At 30.7% G+C, this 25,157-nt stretch overlaps 1 protein-coding gene across 5 annotated transcripts in view; it reads right to left on the reverse strand.

Annotated features, from left to right (window-relative positions):
* The window catches only part of LOC127698726 (tyrosine-protein kinase transmembrane receptor Ror-like), a 144,786-nt gene that overhangs the window by 114,231 nt on the left and 5,398 nt on the right, over nt 1-25,157 (reverse strand). For 2 of the 5 annotated variants that reach the window (XM_052202392.1, XM_052202356.1), the window contains exons 1-2: nt 23,850-23,983; nt 5,411-5,649 (exon numbers count right to left, since the gene is read on the reverse strand). In XM_052202392.1, the coding sequence (XP_052058352.1) occupies nt 5,411-5,414 (4 nt within the window). In that variant the 5' untranslated portion in view covers nt 5,415-5,649; nt 23,850-23,983. Of the gene's footprint in view, nt 1-5,410; nt 5,650-19,385; nt 19,618-20,534; nt 20,733-23,849; nt 23,984-25,157 lie in introns of those variants that run through there. The other 3 variants (XM_052202366.1, XM_052202384.1, XM_052202375.1) reach the window with 3 other exon arrangements.

Below are 25,157 nucleotides of genomic sequence, written 5' to 3' on the forward strand. Positions count from 1 at the left end.
TTTTATTGGTGGAGGGAGCTGGAGTCCCTGGAGAGAACCAAATGACCTTCGGTATAAAAACTGACAATTTTAGTGTATTAAGATTGGAGTTGAGCGCAGTGTTGACAGGCTAGCAATACAGTTGTTCGACTACTTAGACCACTAGGCCACAGAAGCCCCCTCTGAAAAGTATTCCAGCGCTTCATACAAATGTGCTTTTATCAATGCTTACTTACTGCTTAAATAAATATATGGCATAAAAAAGAAGTTAAACATATAAAAAAAACTAGATGGTGCAAATCTTCATGTCCTGTAGACTAGAATCTTTCCAGTTTGGTTGAGTTTATCAAGCTGTTTTAAAAATGTTGATAATTAACATAATAAGTGAGACACTGATAATGACATGGTATTTGACAGAAGAAATCATCATATGTCCCAGTTTTGCCTGTCAGGTGACAGATAAGTTGCAGTAAAAGCTATACAAAAATATTTGTCTGATATAAATAACCCGACATGTTAATATCCAATAACAATAATTAATTATTAATTATTAAGTTCATATTTCAATTAATTCTTGTAGAAACTAGTAGAAAATTTTAAAGATTCTGTCATTATGATATCAATTCTCAAAATATTTTTAAATTTATCCAACAGGCAAAAACATTTCACTACCTTTAAAATTGAAACAAGACATAGAAAAAGTTTCATGACTTACTTTTCTGCTCTTTCAACATGTTTAACTATATCATATACAACATACAAAAGCATCATTGACTGAAATTCCTGACAGAAAACTATTCTGGTCAAAATGACATTGTGCAAAAGAGCAGAAATATGTCTTGGGAATTTCTTTGACTAAGAATGTTCACAAAAAAATAGTGGAGTGGGACAGACAAGTAATGATGCAGTGTAACACGATACCATTCAACTAAAAGAACCCATCTAGAATTATGTCATAATGAAATAATGTACCAAAACATCACAATTTCCCAAGGTGCAGGTTGAGGACAAAGAATTGTGAAATAGGTAAATAAAACCATTAATATTAACAGAAATTTTAGCGTTTATAAAATTATCTGAATTGCTTTTTATTGACTCCTATAGATTATTCTTCAGACTGAATTTGTCCTCTCACTTTTCATTTCTTATATAAAGATACAAGTAGGATTGATATTTAATTAAGGTCCAATATCATCTAGAAATCTAACTCAATTTTACACATTTCCATGAAAATATATTATTCCGTTATGAAATTTCCATCAATTTATGAAAATATTTATTCGTAATCAATATCCACTTGTTTGATGATTAGGTTTTCTAGATGATGCTACTTGCACAAGATCGTAACCTCAATTTTCCCTCGATGGAAGCAGTAAATGGCGAGTATTTAGACCAATATTACCAAATCATTATACCAAGCATTGATTTACATGCTTTTCATGGTTAGTTTGTTAACAAATGTTTCTCTTCAAAATCCTACCAGGCTTTAATATTATCTACCTATCTTCAAAGAAAGCTTTATAATTAAATCATTTATGATTTATTCTTTCTATTCAATTTCTTGTTGTGAATAACTATAATATCCCAACATTAAGAAAATCTAATTGGTATACAAAATGTGAAAAGCCTGCATAAATTGCAACTAATGCCAAAATATTCACATTTAGGATTACCCAGGCTAAATGCTTAAAATACTCTAGCTACATAGCACTGAATAAAATCATTTAGATAATTCATATTTCCCATCCTGGCCATTTTATTTAATGGGGCTATCTAGCCTTCCTGTCATAACTGCTGTCTTGGTTTCAATCACTTTTATCATATTTTCAAAGATTGAAAGGAAAATCATACAAATATTCAATAATTTTCATGTAACTCTGGTCAGTCCAATTTGAATGTTATCTACAGATATTTAATAACCAATAGTTGTTATATATATTGAAATCAAGTCACATGTATAGCTTGTTCAGGTGTTATCATTTACTTTTTTAGTTTTATAGAGTTTGACATGAGCAATTTTGAGTTTCAAAGTCTGACATATTTTTAAACAGCTGTTGAAAAATTCTCATTTTATCGAATTCTTGTGAGAAAAAATATGTTTTTATAATACATGTAAATAACAGGTATCTGATTCACAAATTTAGTGAGTTTCATTGAAATTTAATAATGTCAGCATGACAATTGAAATACTCCTGATATGTAAGTAACATGTTAAGCTCTTCCCTAGAAGTAGTTGGAAAAATGATTGATAAATACAGCCACAAAAGAAACCAATAGTTACTTTAAGTTATATAACTTTTACTTTAGTATGGTGGCAATTTCAGTGTACAGCTTACTGGAAATTTGAAAACTTTCCTGTTGTTCATACAACAGAAATTAAAGTTACCTGGGTTTACTAGATAGTTCATCTTACAAATGAGAGTCAAGTTGCTAAGTAATAAAAAGAAACTAAGGTTTCAACAAAACTTACAAAAAACTAACATTTTTAAATACATCAAGGCTTCTAACAACTCAGAAACATTTCTCAGTTAAGACAACCATGGCCATTGAAAAGAAGCAAACAGATTCAATCTATCAACAGGAATTTAAGAAGAAAACCATAGACCTGGAATATTTACACAGTTTGCATAATCACAATCATAATTGAAAGTAACATACAATATGGATATCATGCAACAACAGGCTTCAAGGAGTGATGAATCACTGACCGTGAAAAATATGCCATGTTGATACTTCCTTAAAAATCATTAATGTTGTCAAGATAATAGAAATAAATAATAATTAGTAAAAAATTAAATAGTCATTTAAGGGTAAAAACTCACATTAAGAGTCAAATGATGGTTTCAGTCATGTTGGTAGTTTTGTGTATTTTCTATTGATGACCATTTTTTTCTATTTTCAGTCTATGTCAGTGTATCAAAAATTTATTAATAGACTAAAATACTAAAATTGATCAAAACTATGATGGTTTAAGTCTTCTTGTAGATCTTGCATTGATGATCATGTTTGCTGTTTACTGTTATAACTACTTTAAGCTACCTTACACCAAAACTTTAACCTGAACAGAGTGAACCTCAAAATCTGGGTCAAAATCCTAATTTGGCATATTTTTTATAGAGTTCATATCATAATGAACATGTATGATAAGTTGAAAGATGATGACTTGACCACAGTTTCATCACAAACTACCTAAAACAAAAACGTTAACCTGATACAGGACAGACTGACGGACAAAAAGAATCTACAAACGACAGACGCACAGGATGAAAAACATAACCCCCCTTCAATCTAAGGTGGGGAAAAAAAAGTAGCACTTGAAAAACGGTATAAATTTGTCTATAGATGAAGGACATATGCTGACATTTGCATGTCTTGTTTGGCTGTAGTGAACAATATTAGCGCTCTTGTCTTACCATGCTCACTGATACCCCAAATCTCTTCATTCATGTAATCATTTATCATTGAATATACATTAAAGTATGTGTTTACCCAGTCACTGTCGGTAAAGACCTTAATGTTAGTGTTTTTAACAAGTTTTACAGGGTTATGAAGTCTGCAGTGTGTGTTAATAACCACAAAACCTATATCTGTGGAGTGTAAAAATTAGACATGGCAGCTGAAAATTTGAATAAAACTTTTTTGGAGTACCCACAAGTGAAAGTTAATATTTTAAACTTTAGAGTTTACTTTATACCATAGAGTATTTATTGATTTTTGTTTAACACTGCTTTCAGCACTATTGGCTATTTTGTGGCGGCCAGTTTTTATTGGTGGAGGAAGCCTGAGAGCCCTGAGAAAACCACGACCTTTGGTAGGAAAGTTGACAATCCCAGTCAATCAAGATTGAATAAGAATGCACGTTTGGGACTCGAACTCACAACCTCAGTATTGACAGGCTAGTGATACAGTAGTTGGACTACTTATACCACTCAGCTATCGAGGCCCCTATACCACAGAGAAACACTATTCATCTAAGAACTTTTTGACTTTTGCCACAATCCTACATGCATGTATCCTGATTAAATAGATAAATAGTTCATACCTGTTTACACCCATGTCTCAGGGTTTATCTGATTTTCTAATAGTTTTTTGGATGAACATTTAAAAAGATAAAAATTTATACTTCTATTATGTAACACAAGTTTTAATGAAAAAAATGATTCTGAAATACCTTTCTAAAGATTTATATCATAGTTTAGTTAGAAATATTACATTTGGATTAAGGAACCATTAAGTATAAGAATTTAATAGTAAAATGAGCCACTTTCAGCTAGCAGAGGTTCATAAAAGTACATTACATTTGGAATTTTATGAAGACTTACAGAAACAGTTGATTTCAATGTTTCCAGGAAAACCACATACTTAGAGTAAAACAGCAAAATTTCCATTTAAAATTTACACAAGCACTTATGATAAAGGATAGATCTAAGAAAAAATGTCTCCCCCCTTTGACCCTCTTAGAAGTAATTAGATTAGAGTTTCATGTTGATTTTTCAGATACCACTTCTAACACCTCATTAAATGTTTGTAAATGAAGAATCTTTATTTTATCTCTGGTTTATTATCTTTCAAAACAAGCAGCATATTTTCAGAAGCATGTTTGTTATTGAGACATTATTACCTAACACAGACAATTTGAGCATAACAAAATAAACTGCTATGTCAATAAAAATACTTTCTACTCATAATGTTCTCACGATGAAATATTTAGTACAGAACAAAAGAACATTTTATAGGATGCAAAATCCATTTGCAAATGCTACATATGAAGAAAGAATGTGCTATTTACTAAATAATTGGTGATGTTTTTTAATATCAACTACAATTTCTATATTTTCTTTTAAACAATAAAAGATTAACAAAAATGGAAGCCCCTATGATGGTCACAGAGCCTTACGCCCTGCAGACTGTGTATTTCTTTATATCCTATTTTGAATTTGTAGAATGAATGGGTAATTAAATTTGTCTTTTATCTGCTGTTTAGTTACAAGAACAAAAAATCATTGTTATCTATAAAGGACTAACTTTAAAAGTATCATATTCATTTACCTTTAGTTCGTGGACCTTTAAAAGTTTTCGATATCATTATACATAAAAATGATGAATCAATGCAAAATGTTACACCTGACTCATATGTACAAAACTATATGTCCTTAATAAAGTATCATGTAACTGATGAAATTGATGGCCACATTTTTTATCAGTCACCATAATTTTTTTTCGATATTATTTTCAACATTATACCTTAACTGTCAAAAAGACTATTGTACAAAAACTATATTCTTTCACACACACAGACAAAAAATGAAATGTGATAAATTGTAATTAAATTTTCTCACCTGAATGACAACTCACAAGAAAAACTATCCACACTGACATTTTAGTAGATAAATATTTTTTTTTGTAAATCTAAATTCTTATAAATCTTTACCCATTTTATCTTGGTAGTTCCACTTCAGTCTGAAGATAATCCAAACATTATATCACAATTGAATATTCTAAAAGTAAACACACGATCAATCAAACTATCATCAAGGTGCAACGCTCATGGTCCCACAAAACTTGTGCCATACATCAGAGTAACACTGCCATTTATATCTCTAATCAGCTGCTGTGTTTTCACTTCAGATGTCATTCACACACACACATCTACGCTGCTTCAGTCATCTTCTGTAACACAAATACAAAATATTTTAATTTTCTTCTCTTTTTACAACATCAGTTACAGTTTGTTATTTAATTTATTCCGAAGTCGGGAAGAACACATGGGTTATTGTAACTTTTTTTGTTTGGAGTTAGTAAAATCAATACCTCACTTATAACTTTTGAATGCTGAGATTATGGAAATTGCTTTCTCACATGTGGTGCCATAGTATGCCAGAGACTTAGTCAAGTAGAAAGCAGGTGAACAATAGCCAGAACGCAATTAACTTCCAAAATCGTATAATCCACTGTTTTTATTTTTCTCCAATCATTTAGTTGTCTCCAACTTCCATGCACAAATAAAACATCAAAGATATTATTTTCTCAAATCAATAAGCGAAAAAATGCATCAACGGAAATATACACCTTAAAAAGGCAATAACCTGGAATCTTTCAAATCCTCAGTGGATTATTTTCTGAAAAGTTAATTGAATATGATTATTAATTTTTTTTTTTGTCAATTCTCTACCTGCATCTAGCATGCAATCTGTCATAAAAAATTACATTAGTCAATTCAGAAAGGAAAAGGGAAAATTGATTTCTAATTATATTTCTGACATAATGTACATTTAATTGAGAATCAAACTGTTCCTTGTATTTTGAAATAATATTGTCACACTGTAACAGTTGGAATTAATGTCTTAATTTAAATGACCATAAAAAACTCATTTGAAAAATGAGAGCATCAAATTTTATCACTCAAACACATAGCTCTTTGATCTAAAAATGCTGTAGATAATCTTTGAAAAAAAAAATCTTTTTTGACTTCACTTTACTAAAATAAATATATTTTTATTTCAAGTTTAATAAATCATTAGTTTCAAGGCTTCAAGGCAACCCTTTTTAGCTCATCTTGTCCCATAGGCCAGTGTGAGCAATCAGTAAGCTTCTGATGTGCATCTTTAGTATGTTTATTTTTCTAGATTTCCCCCTGTGACACCACCATGCTATTAGGATCATGTCTGAAAAATTAAACATCCTCAGCCAAGTGTGAACTTTTCTATCTCTACTTCACTTCATAATTCATATTGGCCAGTCAATTTTTAAGAATCAAAAATCTTACCTTAAAAATGGTAAATGGAATTAAACTTTTTATTAAAGTTCCGTAACATTTCAAAAACGTATATTCATCATTATTTCATGTTAACTTAAAGAAAAGATATTCTTTACTAGCATGATGAAAATTAATAACCGTTTCAGTACACTTATCTTTCTGGCACAAAATGGCTATAATAGAACTAAACGAATGACATAAATTTGCATCATATATGAACAGATAATATAGATCATCCTATAATGGCACATAACAATTTAGAAATTACAAAACTTGATTGAACATTAATGTTCTACAATGGGAAAATTAATTTCAATTGTCTGAACCAGTTGTTTACATCTGCCTACAGAAAAAAATATAGAAAATTGCCTTGCAATATTTAAATAGTTAAGGGAATTCATCAGAAGACTCAGGCAATTATTATTGCAGTTGACTATCTCAAATCATGAATTACAAAAGAAAATTTAATTTGAAGACATGATGTCACAACTAACAATATCAAATTTCTGTTTTAATTTATCAAGTTTTCATAAATGTTTGATTTTCTATTTTTCTACCTTTTATAGATCATTGAGAGGCTTAAAAGGGACTGGTAAAAATACGACCTGGTAAAAATACTACAAGTAGAGAGGGAAAACCCAAAACCTTATATCTACATCTTGGTAAACCACCAAAACAACAAAAGTTCATTGACATGGTCAATTTTTGTAGGATATAGTTATGCAGCAATTCATTATTTTATTATATCACTATTAACTGGAACCTTAATCTAGGGGTCCACAATATAATTCTGGTTATCTGAGAAAAGTATTTAACAATGGCACAGTCCAAAATTCCCTGAATTCAGCAAGGTTATATACATTGTATATTATTTTATAAGGGTTCCCTTTTATATGGGAAATAAAATAGGAAATTACACTACTTTAATAGTAAGGCAGATACAGAAAGCATAAAAATTGAATTGAATTCAAGTTATCAAGGGTGTTAACTCTTGAATGGTATTGCAGCCATGAAGAAAACTCCCAACTTTATTCGTATATTGTAAGTGATGTCTAATTGAACTCCTAATACTAAAACAATCTTGTGTAATTATCAGCTTGGAAACTTCAATATTACTCACTTTCATTATTTCCTGAAATATACCTCCTGAATAATAAAACTGGTGATGCAGAAAATTAAACTTGACTTGTATTTAATGGTTATAAGTTATTTTCTAAAATATGAAGGCATATAATTTACAGGAACTATATCCAAAAACCATTATTTTTTAAAGACTTTGCCTTTCTTTAATTAACAGAACTTTGAACAGCAGTAGCCAATCAGAATATGAAAACTTGGTTTTGGAGGATATTGGTTAAAGAAACATAGGTTTTCATCTCCAGAACTTAGTCAAATCATGGAAGTATTATATTAGTCAATATAATACTTCCATGGTCAAATGGTCATAGACAGACTGAACAAGTTATGATTATATGAATAAAAAAAATGAATAACACATAGCCCTGTCTGAATACTGTGAAACCTTGGTTTCTAAAATGACCTTGAGAACAGATGCTTATATGCACTAAAAAAATATGATGACCAAGCAATAAAACTGCAAATTACAGATCTTTAATGTCTTTCAGGATTCAGAAGTACATTGTTATTCCTAGATGGAATCTGTAAACAAATTTAATATTATTTATAGAAATATTAGCCTACACTTAGTAAAGTCATAAATCATAAGTATCAACCAGGGATGATTTAGTGGACTGGATGTTATTTGTCAAACAACAAAGGCTGTCAGATAAAATCAAACTAAGTCTTCACACTTTATTTAACCTTAGCAATAGAAAATTTCCATAAAGTATCACACCAATTGTTCAATTTTCTTTCAATTCCAAGATTTCTTTTTCAAAAATTATAGATTTTTCAATAAAAAAGTGATTATGTTGACATCTTGCATGTGACAAATGTAATGAACTTTGCATATACTTAATGTAAAAATAATTCTATAAAGTTAATTTGTTATCCATTTATGTTAGGGATTTGTCAATAAATACATGTTGTCTACTTCAAATTCTTACAAACAAGATCTGCTTGAAAATTAGGGATACTGGGTTAATATGGGCAAATGTGTTAAACAGATTTAAAATACGCCTTTTTTCTGCATGGGATGTCTTAAATAGGATCTTTTGGTATACAAATTATTGCATGGAAGGATGAATTAATTGGTGTTTAACATCCAGTGGTAAATATCACATGCATATCAGGACAAGAGCATGCTGATGTGATTTGATTATGAACTATACTTTGTAACAGACTGACACACCAAGATTGTTGGCTTGTTCACAGGAAGACATGTCACCCTCATTATAAACATTACAATCATTCCATACACCAAACATAGTTGACCTATTGCTTATAGTTTAAGAAAAACAGACCAAAACTCAAAAACTTAACATTGAGCAATGAACCTTGAAAATGAGGTCAAGGTCAAATAAAACCTGCCAGACTGACATGTACATCATAAAACATTTCCATACACTAAATATAGCTGACCTTTTGCATACAGTATTAGAAATATTGACCAAAACACAAAAACTTAACTTTAACCACTGAACCATGAAAATGAGGTCAAGGTGAGATGACACCTGCCAGTAGGATATGTACACCTTACAATCATTCCATACACCAAATATAGTAGACCTATTGCTTATTGTATCTGAGCTATGGACTTGACCACAAGAACTTAACCTTGTTCACTGATCCATGAAATGAGGTCTAGGTCAAGTGAAAGCTGTCTGACAGGCATGAGGACTGTGCAAGGTATGCACATACCAAATATAGTTATCCTATTACTCATAATAAGAGAGAAATTAACATAACAAAAAATCTTTTTTTTCAAGTAGTCACTGAACCATGAAAATGAGGTCACGGACAAAGGACATATGATAGATGAAAACTTCATAACATAAGGCAAATATATCCAAAGAATGAAGCATCCAGGTCTTCTACCTTCTGAAATATTAAGCTTTAAAGTAGTTAGTTAACGCTGCCGTGGCTGCTGCCGGATCACTATCCCTATGTCGAGCTTTCTGCAACAAAAGTCGCAGGCTCGACAAAAAGCAAAAAAAGAAGGTAAAAGATTCTTTTTAGACTGATCAGCTGTTGTTTTTATATAATGTGGACATACATATTAAAATGACATTTTTGTTTTCTATTTGGTTCTGTGTGGATCTGTGTAACACTTTCCAACTGAAAATATTTTAGGATTTGAAAAAAATTTATGTAAATTTTTTTAGAACTCATAATTACTTATCAAACTCTTTTTCTGTTTCATTGTAAAAAAGATTAGTAAATACATAAATACTGGTGATAATACATCTTCACTTAAGAGAGTTAGATAGCATATATGAATATAGAATTCTATTGTTTTAATCTGTTGAGGGTTATGTACCATACCAACATGAATTTTCAAGTTGTAAAAAAACTTAAAACTGCGTAGAAAATAGTAAAATACCTATTGTTAAGGAGGATATCTTGCATGTTATATGACTGAAAAATGTTGTATGGTATTAGAAATTATAAATGCAATGTCAGTGTTGGATAAGAATTTTACAGAAATCCACATGATCTATTACTTTTTGACCTATTACTTACAGTATCTTAGAAGCTGACCTAATTAGAAAATCTTTAACATTAACTAATGAACCATTGAAATGAGGTAAAGGTCAGAAAAACCCTGTCAGACAGACATGCATTTCTTACCGTCATTCTATAATTGAAATGTTGTTGACCTATTACTTACAGTATCTGAAAAGATGGCTTATCAAAAAAAACAACATTAACATTGACCAATGACCACCAAATACAATCATTTTATATACTAAATATAGTTGACTGAGTACTTATGGTATCAGAGAAACTGATCTAATCAAGAAAACTCAAATTTGATCACTGAACTGTGCAATGAGGTCAAAGTCAAGTTTAACCCTGTCTAATGGGCATGCTTTATACAGTTTAAGCAGTTGTCCTTTTAAAACTCATGAATAAATTATGAGATAAAAATAGCTATACAGTTTTTAAGAGTTCACTAAACCACGAAAAAGAGGCCAAGGACAACTGACATATATGACAGACAAAAAGTTCAAACCAAAAGGAAACTGTAATAAAATGTGGACTATCCAGCCTTCCATCTTTTGAAGTATTAAGCCCTTCTATCTTTTGAAGTATTAAGCTCTTTACAAATACATGTATGTTATAATGGAATTTAAATTTTAGGATTTCTAGGGCCAGATTTGCACTGTATGTCTCACATTTTGTGATATTTGTTATAGGCTACACAAAAAGCAAAAAACCAGGTGGGGTTAGAAGGTTCAAAAATCAATCTAAACTTACTTTTGATCTAAGGTACACTTTGTCAAAAATCAATCAGAGAACATTGATGAAGGCTTGTTTATCAGGACACCTTATTAAAATCCTTACATTCATAGCCTTAAACATTTCTTGACACTCAGCTTCACAAAAATGTTGGATACATTTTCTATAAAAAAAATCCTTCAGCTGCAACATTTTAAAAACAACAAAGAGGAACAGCTTGAAATATGTAACATTGATTAGACAATTTATAGAATTGTATTTAAATCTAATGGAAAAGAAGCAATTTATCAAGGGAATATTTATATCATTTCACTGTGTAAAGCTGAATTTCATTTACTTCAATAAAGATAAATGATTTCTTTCAGTTTTATATAAAAGTATGAAATCCTTAGCTCATAGCTAAAACTAAGTTGAAAATAAAGGGGCCTCATTCATCTTTACTCCATTAAAGTATAATTCAATTTATAAAACTGCATGAAATTCATATTCAATTAGCTTTAGGTAAAAAAACAGCATTTTTACCTGCCAAATAGTGAAAGATGCCCATAAATCAAATCAAATAGTTAAATAATATGGAAAAAGAGAAAGAAGATATGTACCAGTACATCAATTTACAAGGAAACATCTTGTAACATCTGCTCAATCATCAAGTTATCTCCCCTGTGAAGCAAATTTTTATTCGACAATTTCTGAAGCACACATTGTGACATTAATGTATCATGAGAGTCACACATGCCAATTTGTACACAATGTGCAGATGCTACACAACATGCTAAAAATGTTACAAAATGTTACTGGATGTTACATCAATTTACCGTTTTTATTGTATAAAGTTTAATTGATAGTACTGAAAATAAACAAAGAACTCTTCCTTTGAAAGTTATTGTTTTTGAAAGAGTTGTCTTATTTGGTAGCAAGTACGCTCTGTAAATAAGTCTTCATTTTAAAATGATTTTTATAACATTGTTATGAAAACAAACAGAAAATATCATTTTCGAATAAATATTGATAAATTACAGATATAAAATTGCAAAGCAAGAATGGGTTTAATGATTTGCATATTTTCCCTAACATATAAAATGTGAGAAGCTGACATACAAGCTTTACAAAAGATCTGTCAAAATGTTAAAAAGCTGACATACAAACTTTACAACAGTATCTGTCAAAATGTTAAAAAGCTGACATCCAAACTTTACAAAAGATCTGTCAAAATGTTAAAAAGCTGACATACAAACTTTACAACAGTATCTGTCAAAATGTTAAAAAGCTGACATACAAACTTTACAAAAGATCTGTCAAAATGTTGAAAAGCTGACATACAAACTTTACAACAGTATCTGACAAAATGTTGAAAAGCTGACATACAAACTTTAAAACAGTATCTGTCAAAATGTTAAAAAGGTGACATACAAACTTTACAACATTATCTGTCAAACAGTTAAAAAGCTGACACACAAACTTTACAACAGTATCTGTCAAAAATGTTAAAAAGCTGACATGCAAACTTTACAACAGTATCTGTCAAATTGTGAAAAGCTGACATACAAACTTTACAACAGTATCTGCCAAATTGTGAGAAGCTGACATACAAAATTTACAACAGTATCTGTCAAAAATGTTGAAAAGCTGACATACAAACTTTACAACAGTATCTGTCAAATTGTGAAAAGCTGACATACAAACTTTACAACAGTATCTGTCAAATTGTGAAAAGCTGACATACAAACTTTACAACAGTATCTGTCAAATTGTGAGAAGCTGACATACAAAATTTACAACAGTATCTGTCAAAAATGTTGAAAAGCTGACATACAAACTTTACAACAGTATATGTCAAATTGTGAAAAGCTGACATACAAACTTTACAACAGTATCTGACAAAAATGTTGAAAAGCTGACATACAAACTTTACAACAGTATCTGTCCAAATGTTGAAAATCTGACATCCAAACTTTTCAACAGTATCTGACAAAATGTTGAAAAGCTGACATACAAACTTTACAACAGTATCTGTCAAAAATGTTGAAAAGCTGACATACAAACTTTACAACAGTATCTGTCAAAAATGTTGAAAAGCTGACATACAAACTTTACAACAGTATCTGTCAAAATTGTGAAAATCTGACATACAAACTTTACAACAGTATCTGACAAAATGTTGAAAAGCTGACATACAAATTTTACAACAGTACCTGTCAAAAATGTTGAAAAGCTGACATACAAACTTTACAACAGTATCTGTCAAAATGTTGACAAGCTGACATACAAACTTTACAACAGTATCTGTCAAAATGTTGACAAGCTGACATACAAACTTTACAACAGTATCTGTCAAAATGTTAAAAAGCTGACATACAAACTTTACAACAGTATCTGACAAAATGTTGAAAGCCTGACATACAAACTTTACAACAGTATCTGTCAAAATGTTAAAAAGCTGACATACAAACTTTACAACATTATCTGTCAAATTGTCAAAAAGCTGACACACAAACTTTACAACAGTATCTGTCAAAAATGTTGAAAAGCTGACATACAAACTTTACAACAGTATCTGTCAAATTGTGAAAAGCTGACATACAAACTTCACAACAGTATCTGTCAAATTGTGAGAAGCTGACATATAAACTTTACAACAGTATCTGTCAAAATGTTGAAAATCTGACATCCAAACTTTACAACAGTATCTGACAAAATGTTGAAAAGCTGACATACAAACTTTACAACAGTATCTGTCAAAAATGTTGAAAAGCTGACATACAAACTTTACAACAGTATCTGTTAAAAATTTTGAAAAGCTGACATACAAACTTTACAACAGTATCTGTCAAAAATGTTGAAAAGCTGACATACAAAATTTACAACAGTATCTGTCAAAAATGTTGAAAAGCTGACATACAAACTTTACAACAGTATCTGTCAAAATGTTGAAAATCTGACATACAAACTTTACAACAGTATCTGACAAAATGTTGAAAAGCTGACATACAAACTTTACAACAGTATCTGTCAAAATGTTGACAAGCTGACATACAAACATTACAACAGTATCTGTCAAAATGTTGACAAGCTGACATACAAACTTTACAACAGTATCTGTCAAAATGTTGAAAATCTGACATCCAAACTTTACAACAGTATCTGACAAAATGTTGAAAAGCTGACATACAAACTTTACAACAGTATCTGACAAAATGTTGAAAAGCTGACATACAAACTTTACAACAGTATCTGTCAAATTGTGCGGATAGCTCTTACCATAGTTTTGAAATTTGAAATTTATAAAGTAAGATGTGATGCATTAATACTGATTTGTTGTAGAAAAAAAAATGAGGGGTGTTTGGTAGGTTTTTGTTTTTTGGGGTTTTTTTTTGCTTTTGTGATGAAAACTCTGGTCTACTATGACCTTGATCTTTGATCTATTGACCTCAAAACAATAGAGGTCTTCTTCATCCCATGCAGCATTAACAAACAAAGTTTGGTAAAATTTTGACATACAGTTAAAAAGAACAGTGGGAAAAAATTGGATGGCACTTGAATGCATGGTTTAAGCTGTACTAGACTTGTAATCATAAAATTTTTCATTTAACCAGATCTTGTTTCAAATTGAAATCAGCAATCTACTGGACTCTGGCCAACCCAAAAAATCATTATAACATTCACTGTTTTTTTTACATATGCAAAAATGTGCAATTTAATTACCTTCTTCTTCTTTCAATAAAACAATATATTTATTGAAGTCAAATGTTGCAGGAGAATGCATCTCTTGTTATAATATTAGATAATTTGAATGCACTTTAAATCACCCATTTATCACACCTGTGCTAGGAAGTACTGTAATTATTAGGTATTTCCTATGCAACTTCTTCTATTGAGTATATCCAAGGTTGGGTAATTACAGAAATAACTGTGTAGTGTAAACTGTATACCCCTTATGTGGTCAATTTAATGAAGATCTTAATATGGAATTTTATACAGGAATTTATACCTACATCAGAAGATACTGTTTATGTAACAATTATGTTGTCAAAAAGATTTGTACTGCAGACAAAAAACTTCAAAATTTGAAATAAACAACTGAGAAAAGTAGTAATACATGTGACCTGTAGATGTTAACATCCTCGTCCTTTGGTCTGTTATAGTTGATAGTTGTCTCATTGTAATCATACCACATCTCCTTTTTTATATATGTGAACTAGACCAAAAATCACATAACAGCTACAGTATCCATAAATTTTCTCACCCTTTTTAAAAAAAAAAGTGTCAGTACTTCTAATATGCTATAACAGATCAAAATGACTGATGGTTACTTGCATAACTTACGACATGAAGATTTATGTTCATATACAAGTACAGTAATTAAATATTCCACTGATAAGTGTTTCTGAAGTAGGATATATGATGTCAAAGAACACTTCAATCACTGGTCCCTGGACAAAATTGTAGAAATAATAATTCAGTATTTTATAATTACTTGGTTAATTATTCTGGGTTGGCTTGGAAAAATAAAATAAAAAGGAGAATTATAGACTCCAAAACTGCACATTTATTGAGAAAAACAATTTTTTTTTCAAGGGTACATGATACTTGTATGCTTGGAGGGGCATATAAACATGCATCATTATTGCAAATTTATAACCTGTATAAAAGGGTTACAATCATAGTAGGATACCATCTTGAAACCAACTTCTATAGAAAAAAAATAATTTTAGTGATAGTGACCTTGAGCTTTGACCCAAAAATCAAAAGGCATCTTCCCCTTCCATATATTTTCCATCTGTATAAGTTTCATTCCAATAAAGCAATCGAAACCTAGGTTAGGGTCCAGATTCCAGAACCAATTTTTTCTTTTGTTTTTATCTATTTTTAGTAACAATGAACTTGACCTCTGACCTAAACCATATAAACTTCTTTCTCATCCCTTTATCTTCCATCTGTAAAAGTTTCATTCCAATCAAGCAAGGGATACTCAAGTTATAATTTTGAAACCATTTGTTTCGGATACATGGAGGGACAAACATGGACAGATGGACAAAGTGATTACTGTATGCTCCAAAAAAAAATTTTGGCAGCATAAAAAGGGGAGGAAAAGAAGAGGGTTCATTTTGAGGCCTATAATAAATAGGCCCTGTAAATTCACAGAAAATAAAAATTGCATCAAATCATTGTTGCTTCAGAAGAAAGGCTTTCAGAAAATGCGATTATAAACCAAGCTTTGATAGTACAATATTGGCCATGATGCCATTAAAGTAATGTCATATTAAGGCAGCTTTAGATTTTTAACAGAAAACATGGCTAAAAAACATTTTGCTAAATTAACAGAGATTAAGTATAAATTATTTTGGAGTGAATAAATGAAGACAAAATATAATTTATTGTGTGAGTATCTTTTCTCCTCCATATTATTTCTAAGCATGTATAAGTAAATAGGTCCAGATTTTTGCATAATTTAGAATTTTTGTCATTTTATAACTCAATAACCCATGAAAAAGGGTGTGCTGCAAGCCAAAATTGAAATACAATTGATTTTATGGCCAATTTAGCCCCAAATTGTACCTCCTTCTTTAAGCTCTTTTCATAATGGTTGGAGTCCTTGCTAAATTGAAATTTGGATTTTTTTCCGTTGATGATACAACAACCTAACAATAGTGTTTGTGATTCTTTCCTTAAAAATCAATAATTACTGTAAATTTACAAAGAAAGAATTATCAGCATGAATGGACTATTGACCAAAAGTCTGGTTCCTACCTTCTAATTATCTCCCCTGACATAAACACATTCCCACAAGGGAAACATCAAATAGTCTTACAAAGATATTCTGGTCAAATTTCATTACAATCCATAGAGCAGTCATGCAGTAATGTCAAAATGTTAACCCTGGTCATTTTGATTTACTGATTAAATTCTTCTCCAATAACAATAAATGATAGAACTTGACTGTATAGAACATTATAATATGAGGAAAATGATTTTTTATGATCGATAAATTTGACTAAATAAATATTAATTCTCTTTCCATCCTTTCCCAGACAATACATATGTAAACATAGATGAGAGCTAATACTTCTTCATTAGTTTACATTGTGTCAAAATGTCAAAACCAAATATTATTAATTTACAAATATATTTTTGTTATCCATAATATAATTAAGTAAGCTTTTTCATGTAAAACTGCATAGAGCACCTGTTGTTAATTAAGGGTACTTGAAATGGGAAGATTCTATGGCTTGTATTAATTATGGGACAAGATAAAATGATGTAGTTTGTCAGAAATATAAACTGAATATAGCATTAGTAACAGCAGCATAATTTCACTGATTGCCCCAGGCTCAATTACAACAACAGTCGACCGATTAGAATAGTATCATTCAGAAATCTCAATAAACTGATGTAGTATCCTAGCACATAGTATCAAATAGTATTACAAATGTACTATAATTCGCTTTTCCTTACTGACCTTACTGCAAATAGACTTAGTCAATAAATTCATCAAAGATTCCAGGCTTATAATTTTGTAGGTGTTTCATCTCAGTGATGCTCGGAAGTTAAAAGGCCAAATAAAGAACAATAAAGTTGAAGAGCATTGAGGACCCAAAATTCTGAATGGTTTTGCTAATTATCACTGAGGTAATCAATGTAATTGCTATCTCTCCTGATAAAATTCAGATATCTCACAAAACACAAAACATGTTTAACCTCGCCGCATTTTTTAAAAACTTTGATGTACTCTTAGAGTCGAAATAATACAACTCTAAAAACTTCGATAAAAAACTTTGATGTACTCTTAGAGTCGAAATAATGTTTGATTTCCTAAAGTAAAAAGAGAACAAAGCTCAGATAGAATCAAAACAATTTTAAATAATTCAAACTAAACTTAAGGCCCGTTGTCACTATCAAAGTTTTTCTTTGACCTAGAAAACTTGGTCAAAGTTTTTTAAGGATTTTTTATTGTGACAACTGTCGAAAAAAAAACTTTGATAAAAAACTTTGATGTACTTTGATGGTATAGAATCTCATCCTCTTTTTTCTTGAAACTTGGATGGACTTTGACTGGAAGTAGCCAATGATAGTGTAGTTTAAGAATGATGCAATTTTTGTTTACCACCTAGCTAAATTGGTAGGAAAAGAAGCAGTGTAAAAGTAAAATACTGCAGAAAAATGGTATGATAGATGAATTTGCAGTAAATCTGTATCAATCAGTTGTTTCACTTTACAAAGACGCCGAATGACTATCGTTTGACTATTCTAAAATAATTCCTAAATTTGAAGGTGTCCTCACTGTGAAATTTTTAAAGGAGAGTAGCAACCAGTTTCTTGTCCACTCTCTTGTCACTGTTGTACTATTTAACATTCACATTCTCAAAATGGCAATACACAGACTACACATTGAAAGTACAATTCAGTCATTCTACAAAAAGTTTATTGCAGCCATTTTTCTCTTTGTTAAAAAATAAACCCCTGCCTTTTCTTTGACCTATATTTTGATGACTTAAGTTTTCTTGCTCAAAATTTTCTTTGACCAAGTTTTTGATAGAAAACTTTGACAGTGACATTACAGGTTTTTATAAATGTATGTAGACAGGACATTATGTTTCTGAAATAACATTCAATAATCATGTATGCCTGAGAACAAAATTTATGAAAGTCACATACATGAAACATTTTAGAGCATCTAAATCAATTAGGGCTAACTGAAAACTGTTTGCATAATTTCAACTGAGATGTGGGTGTATAAAGCACAATGAATATGATAACTGAAACCACTGGGAGGCTGGAAAAAAAGATGTAAGAATTTCAAAATCATGAAAGTTGATGGGAATTCAGAGTACTCTATAGACTTAAGCTTTGATCCCCTATACTTTAAAATACTTCCAATTGTCTTTTCACTTCATTTATCTTTAAACTAAATATACTCCCATAATATCAGTACTTAAGACACCTTATATTACATCAACAGAAAGTGCTAATTCATCCTATCTCAGTTTAAAGTTCAAGTTTACTCAAACCATAAACTGATTTTTTTTTCACTTTGAAATGGATAAAAATAAAGGAATTTCTTTGAAGAATAATGATGCAACAGATTTTAATTCGTCATTCCTACTAAGTCCTTCTTTTCATTTTAATTAATAGTTCTAAAAAATATAATTAATTCATTATAATCAAATCTCAAATTTAACGTAATCAGATATGATAGATTTCAATAGTACCTTTCAAAACTAAATTGATTACTTCTGAATCTAACCACTTTTTTTAAATACACAATTTAATGAAAATAATTGCTCCTCACCTTCTGGCTAGTTTGTGTATTGTTAAGACATCAAAGTAAGTTTCTCCTTTTGACAAAATATCCACTATATCAATAAATCTTAAACGTGAATCTGTGTATTCAATTATTTTCTTTTTAAAACCAATTTGAAGATCATTTCATTTCAATTTCACTAGTATAAATCTAAATCTTGTGTCTGGTAATATGTTGATACTAGTTCTACTACTATGGGAAAAATACTGTTGAAGCTGTGTCCATAAAAAATGCTAATAACAGGGTAGACTGAGAGCATGACAAATAACATACTAAATTTTGTACCTGGACGTACCTGTAAAGTAAGCTCATCATTTACCTAAGTGTCACTTTCATGATTACATAGGCAATGTTTATAGCACCAAAATTAGACCATAATTTTCTATTCACATCTGTGCAGGTGCACTTCAGAAAAAAACTAATTTAAAACCCAACAAATTTACATGGTCCAGCATAAAGTATTGTAAAAAAAACAGTGATATTAATTTAGATGAGAATGTCAGATACATGTAGTGATGAACTTAAATCATATGGATACTTAATTACAAAAATTTACAATAAGTTTTATTGTGCGTCATCAAATTGTTATATGACTAGAACAGGACATCACTTTTGACTAAACAAATTCTTTACAAAAATCAATGTTGGCCTCTGAATCAAGAACAAGACATGGGGTAGATGTTAGTTTTTTTTAAGTAAATAAAGAAAATTAAACATGCAAGTGCTAATTATGATTGTTGGTGTTTTCATGCCACTTTCAGCTTCTTGGCTATATTGTGGAGGCCAATATTTATTGATGGATGAAGCAGCAGTGCATAGAGAGTACCACAACCTCTGGTAGGAAAACTGGGTATCTTAGTCAATTAAGGTCGACCATAAAATTTCTTTTGGGTTTTCTTGGATCTGTCTACTTTCGAGAATTCAGGAAATTTCCTTCGTGTTTTATTTTTCTTAAGAATGAGAAAAAGAAAAGAAATTTTGTTCTACTATGAAATATTAAGTTAAGTCGTAGACAAGTATTGAATATCTTACATAAATGCTATTGAAAATACAAAATGTAAGATTTTGACAAAACTGCAACACAAAATTTATCAAAGCTATTTCAATCAAATAAGAAATAATTTATCAAGTGTTTACCTCGTGTTTAGATAACTTCCAATCCAAGTACTCAAGAGTTAAACTGCGGATTTAATCCACAAGATGAGATATACTATAAGATACTCAAAAGCTACATATCCGTACAACAATATAAAAATACTACACCTAAGTGCGAAAATGATAAAAGGTCGTGTACGTTTTAATGTAAAACCTTTCACCTCTAAAGTCACTTGTCACAGAAGTATATAATTGTTTATTCTGGTGTAATAGACTGTAGCCGATGAATTAGCTTTGATGTTCATGTATAGACCAATAGTTCTAAACTAAAGAACATCTATCATTGCAGTGTATTTAAGTCATAGGTTTCACTTAATTGTAAAATACAAATAAAGTTTTTTTCTACTTCAGTTACAGAAATTGGATGAAAAGAAATTTGATAACCAACAATTTTCTGAGTGAAATCATTGCTTTTAACTGTAATTTTATCATTGACTAGGAATGGAAATAAAGGTAAATGTGATAATTTACATAATTATGTACAAAATAAAGCTTCTGTTTTTTTGTTTGAACTAAATTTCTGTGGTTGTTTTGATCAGGAAGTATGGAAATAAATTTGATTTAAAGAATATATCACAATCCTTGCTAAATTAAAAGTATGAAGATTGTCATTAAAGTCAGTCCCCTTTACAATGTATGTCCATATCATTTTTAGAGTAACTATGGTAGTGAATGTAAAAGAAATATTGTAAATCAAGATATTTTGTTGAATTTTTTTTCAGCTTTTAGCCCTTTCTAGATGATTTTGAGGCAACATTATTTTGAAATTTTCTAACATTGTTGTTGTATTCATATATAAGAGAAGATTCCAGGATGACATATTTGCTACACCTTAGATAGGTGCTATTACCTACATGCGAAAGTCAAGTAAAATAAATTGCTCGCAAATGATCAGTTTCTTTATGGTAAACAAGAGGATACAATGAGTTTGGACTTCAAATAAAAGTACTTTTTTCTTCTGTGTTATACGTCTAGATAGAAAAAAAGGGGAGATCTGTACACATGTAAAACTGGTTTAAAAGAGAGGTGAAAGATACCAAAGGGACATTCAAACTTGTAAGTCAAAAATAAACTGACAATGCCAAGGCTACAAAAGAAAAAGACTAACAGTACACAACAAAAGGCTCTCAAGAGCCTGAATCGCTCACCAGTATTTCAGAGGAGAAGATTTTTAAATGTGAGCAAACTTGATGAACAAATTGTGTAAAATTGTCTTTAAAGGGCAATAACTCCTTAAGGGGTCAATTGACAATTTTTGTCATATTAACTTTTTTGTAGATCTTACTTTGCTGAACATTATTGCTGCTTACAGTTTATATATATCTATAATAATATTCAAAATGATAACAAAAAACTGCAAAATTTTGTTAAAACTACAAATTCGGTGGCAGCAACCCAACAATGGGTTATTCGATTTGTCTGAAAATTTCAGAGCTGATAGATCTTGACCAATTGAACAATTTTACCCCATGTCAGATTTGCTCTAAAAGCTTTAGTTTTTGAGATATAAGCCAAAAACTGCATTTGACCCCTATGTTCTATTTTTAGCCATGGCAGCCATGTTTTTCGATGGATCAAAACTTCGGATACAATTTATAAACTAGATACCCTAAGGAACATTTAGTTAAAGTTTGAAGGTATTTGGCCCAGTAGTTTTAGAGGAGAAGATTTTTTAAATAGTTTACGACGACAGACGACAACAGACGACGACGACGACAGACGACGACGGACGCCAAGTGATGGCATAAGTTCACATGGGGCCCTTCGGGCCCCGGTGAGCTAAAAATACAACATAGAAAACCAAATACTGAGCAACACAAACCCCACCAAAAACTGGGAGTGACCTCAGGTGCTCTGGAAGGGTAAGCAGATCCTGCTCCACATGTGGCACCCATCGTGCTGCTCATGTTAGTACAAACCCACAATAAGTCTAATTCGGTAGGTCACATTCGGGGCAAAAAAGGGAGGGGACGGGATTGGTTTAACCTCACCACATTTGTGTCTACTAAGTCAGACTACTGTAAACCAACTAATTTTCGCAGATACTTTATTTTGCGTTGAACCCTTTCTATCCATTTTCACGGCGATTTAATTTCACGATTTTCAAATTTACAGGAACTAGTTGAATAAGGAATGATTTAAGTTTTACATATTCGCGACGATTTATCCTTGCGTTATTTTTCTACTCGCGAAAGTCGCGAAAATAAATCGCTTGCGAAAATAAGTTGGTTTACAGTATATGGACCATGTGTAGTTTGATAATGACTATCTTTGTTTGTACGGCTATTTTCCTGGAGGTCAGTCAGGTGTTTGCTTTGGTCTGTAGTACTGTCCAATAATATTGCAAATTCCTGTTATCCATTTAATGAATGATTGTATTTCTCTCAGCTAGACTATGGAGCACAAACAATTGAAACAATTTGGACTCAAATAGGAGAATGGAATTTTAAAAGCCATTAGTGCTTCTACAAAAGTCCATAAATCCTCTGGCTAATGTTTTAACTACTTTTCACTCATTTCAATAAATATAGAAAATAAGTTTTATTACTGGTACACCACCTATAATATACGTGTAATAATTCTTCTATCTGATGTCAAAATTTCTTAAAATTTTGCTAAATATAACTTTTGCATAATTGAATGTTGGCATCTGAATACCACCTTAGCACATAAAAGCTACATCTACATAAAAAACATATGACTGTATGACAACACAATAAAACTAGGAGTGGTTCCTACCACTTGAGTTAAACATTTCTTCCCAACTTTTAATGCTTACAAATTGCTGTCAAAATTTCTATATATTTGCAAATTCTGGCATTAAGGCAACATATGTAGCCCTTGCATCACCCCAGTTTATTTCAGCATATATATGCATTCACACTTTAGAGCCTACAACTGTTTAAAACTTGATTATGCATGTTATATTTGTTGTCCTTCAGCAACCAAAATTCAATCAAGATAAATTGCAGCCCAATATCTATGGGAGTTGTTTACAAAAGACAGTCAGCAATTTTATAAAATATGGATACTAGATTTTTTCATCAAAGAACTTAATAATTTGGTGTTGTTTACAAAAGACAGTCAGCAATTTTATAAAATATATGTTCTATTATTTATCGTCAATGAAGTTTTAACCCCCAATAATGGCATAAATCTTTCAAATTTGAATAAAAGCAAATATAACAAAATATATGCAAAATCATTAAAGCCAAAGAAAAAAGCCTCGTGTATAGTGCTATTCATCAGATATTGATAGTTTAACAAAAAAAATGATGTTTGTATCTTATACCCTACCTTTCAATAGTAACATCCATACTATAACACCTGTAATTTTCTCTGTCCTTATCCTATACTTATTTGCTATCTTCTTGTCACTTAAAATCTATCCAAACATTTAATCAAAACTCATGCATACAAAATATGTTTTACGTAAGTCAATAAAATTTCATGAGGGTAACAATTTAAATAAAATATTCATGGCAACCTTTATGGGCTATTACAGACTAAAAAGTCTCTTTATCTGCAGATAAAATATCATTATTCATGAAACAATTCTATAAAACATTACAAATGTACACTTCATTAAATTCTGTTTCACACAAATAATTTGTTTCCTTTTGAAATAAAGATAAGAAGGCTGTTATAGGATAACAGCTGTTTCAATTTCCAGCATCCAAAAAAATGAACAACTTTGATGAAAGTACACAGGCAGCAGTTGTGCTATGTATGAAATTCACACAAAAAAGTAAAAAAAATGTGAAATTTTACCTGTATGCCATAGCTGGAAGAAAAATTGGATTGGATTCCTTTTTTCAGATTTTTTTCCATAATTCAAATATAAGAAACACCTCGTGATTAGGTGAATTTAGTAAAGGATAAATTTTGATGTGTAAATCTTGAGTATATTGAAGAGAAAAATGTCAAAGAATCTCAAAATTTCTAATTAGTCTGGCCTGATTGATTGATTGGTGTTTAACACCACTTTCAGCACTATTGTGCTATTTGGTGGAAGAAGCTGGAGTACCCGAAGAGAACCATGACTTTCAGCAGGAAAACTAACAATCCTTAGGTCAATCAAGATTGGAGTCATTCTTTAAACTAGATATTCAATGATGATTGTGTCCAAGTTTGATTCAATTGGCTTAGGAGCTTAAGAGCAGAAGATTTTTGTAATATTTAACTGAGGATGACGGGAGTGATGAGAATAGATCACTTGGCCCTTTGAGCCAGGTGAGCTAAAAACTAGAATACATTTTGATGTTGACTCAAAAAGAACCAAATTACTTGCATCACTTTGAATTTTCCTTCAAAATGATTGACACCCACTGAGAATGTATTGGAGTCATTCCTTAAACTAGATATTCAATGATGATTGTGTCCAAGTTTGATTCAATTGGCTTAGGAGCTTAAGAGCAGAAGATTTTTGTAATAGTTAACTAAGGATGACAGAAGTGATGAGAATAGATCACTTGGCCCTTTGAGCCAGGTGAGCTAAAAACTAGAATACATTTTGATGTTGACTTGCAAAGAACCAAATTACTTGCATCACTTTGAATTTCCCTTCAAAATGATTGACACCCACCGAGAATGTATCATTAGCTT

Source organism: Mytilus californianus, unplaced genomic scaffold (assembly GCF_021869535.1).
Source record: "Mytilus californianus isolate M0D057914Y unplaced genomic scaffold, xbMytCali1.0.p SCAF_1, whole genome shotgun sequence".
Classification (NCBI taxonomy): domain Eukaryota; kingdom Metazoa; phylum Mollusca; class Bivalvia; order Mytilida; family Mytilidae; genus Mytilus; species Mytilus californianus.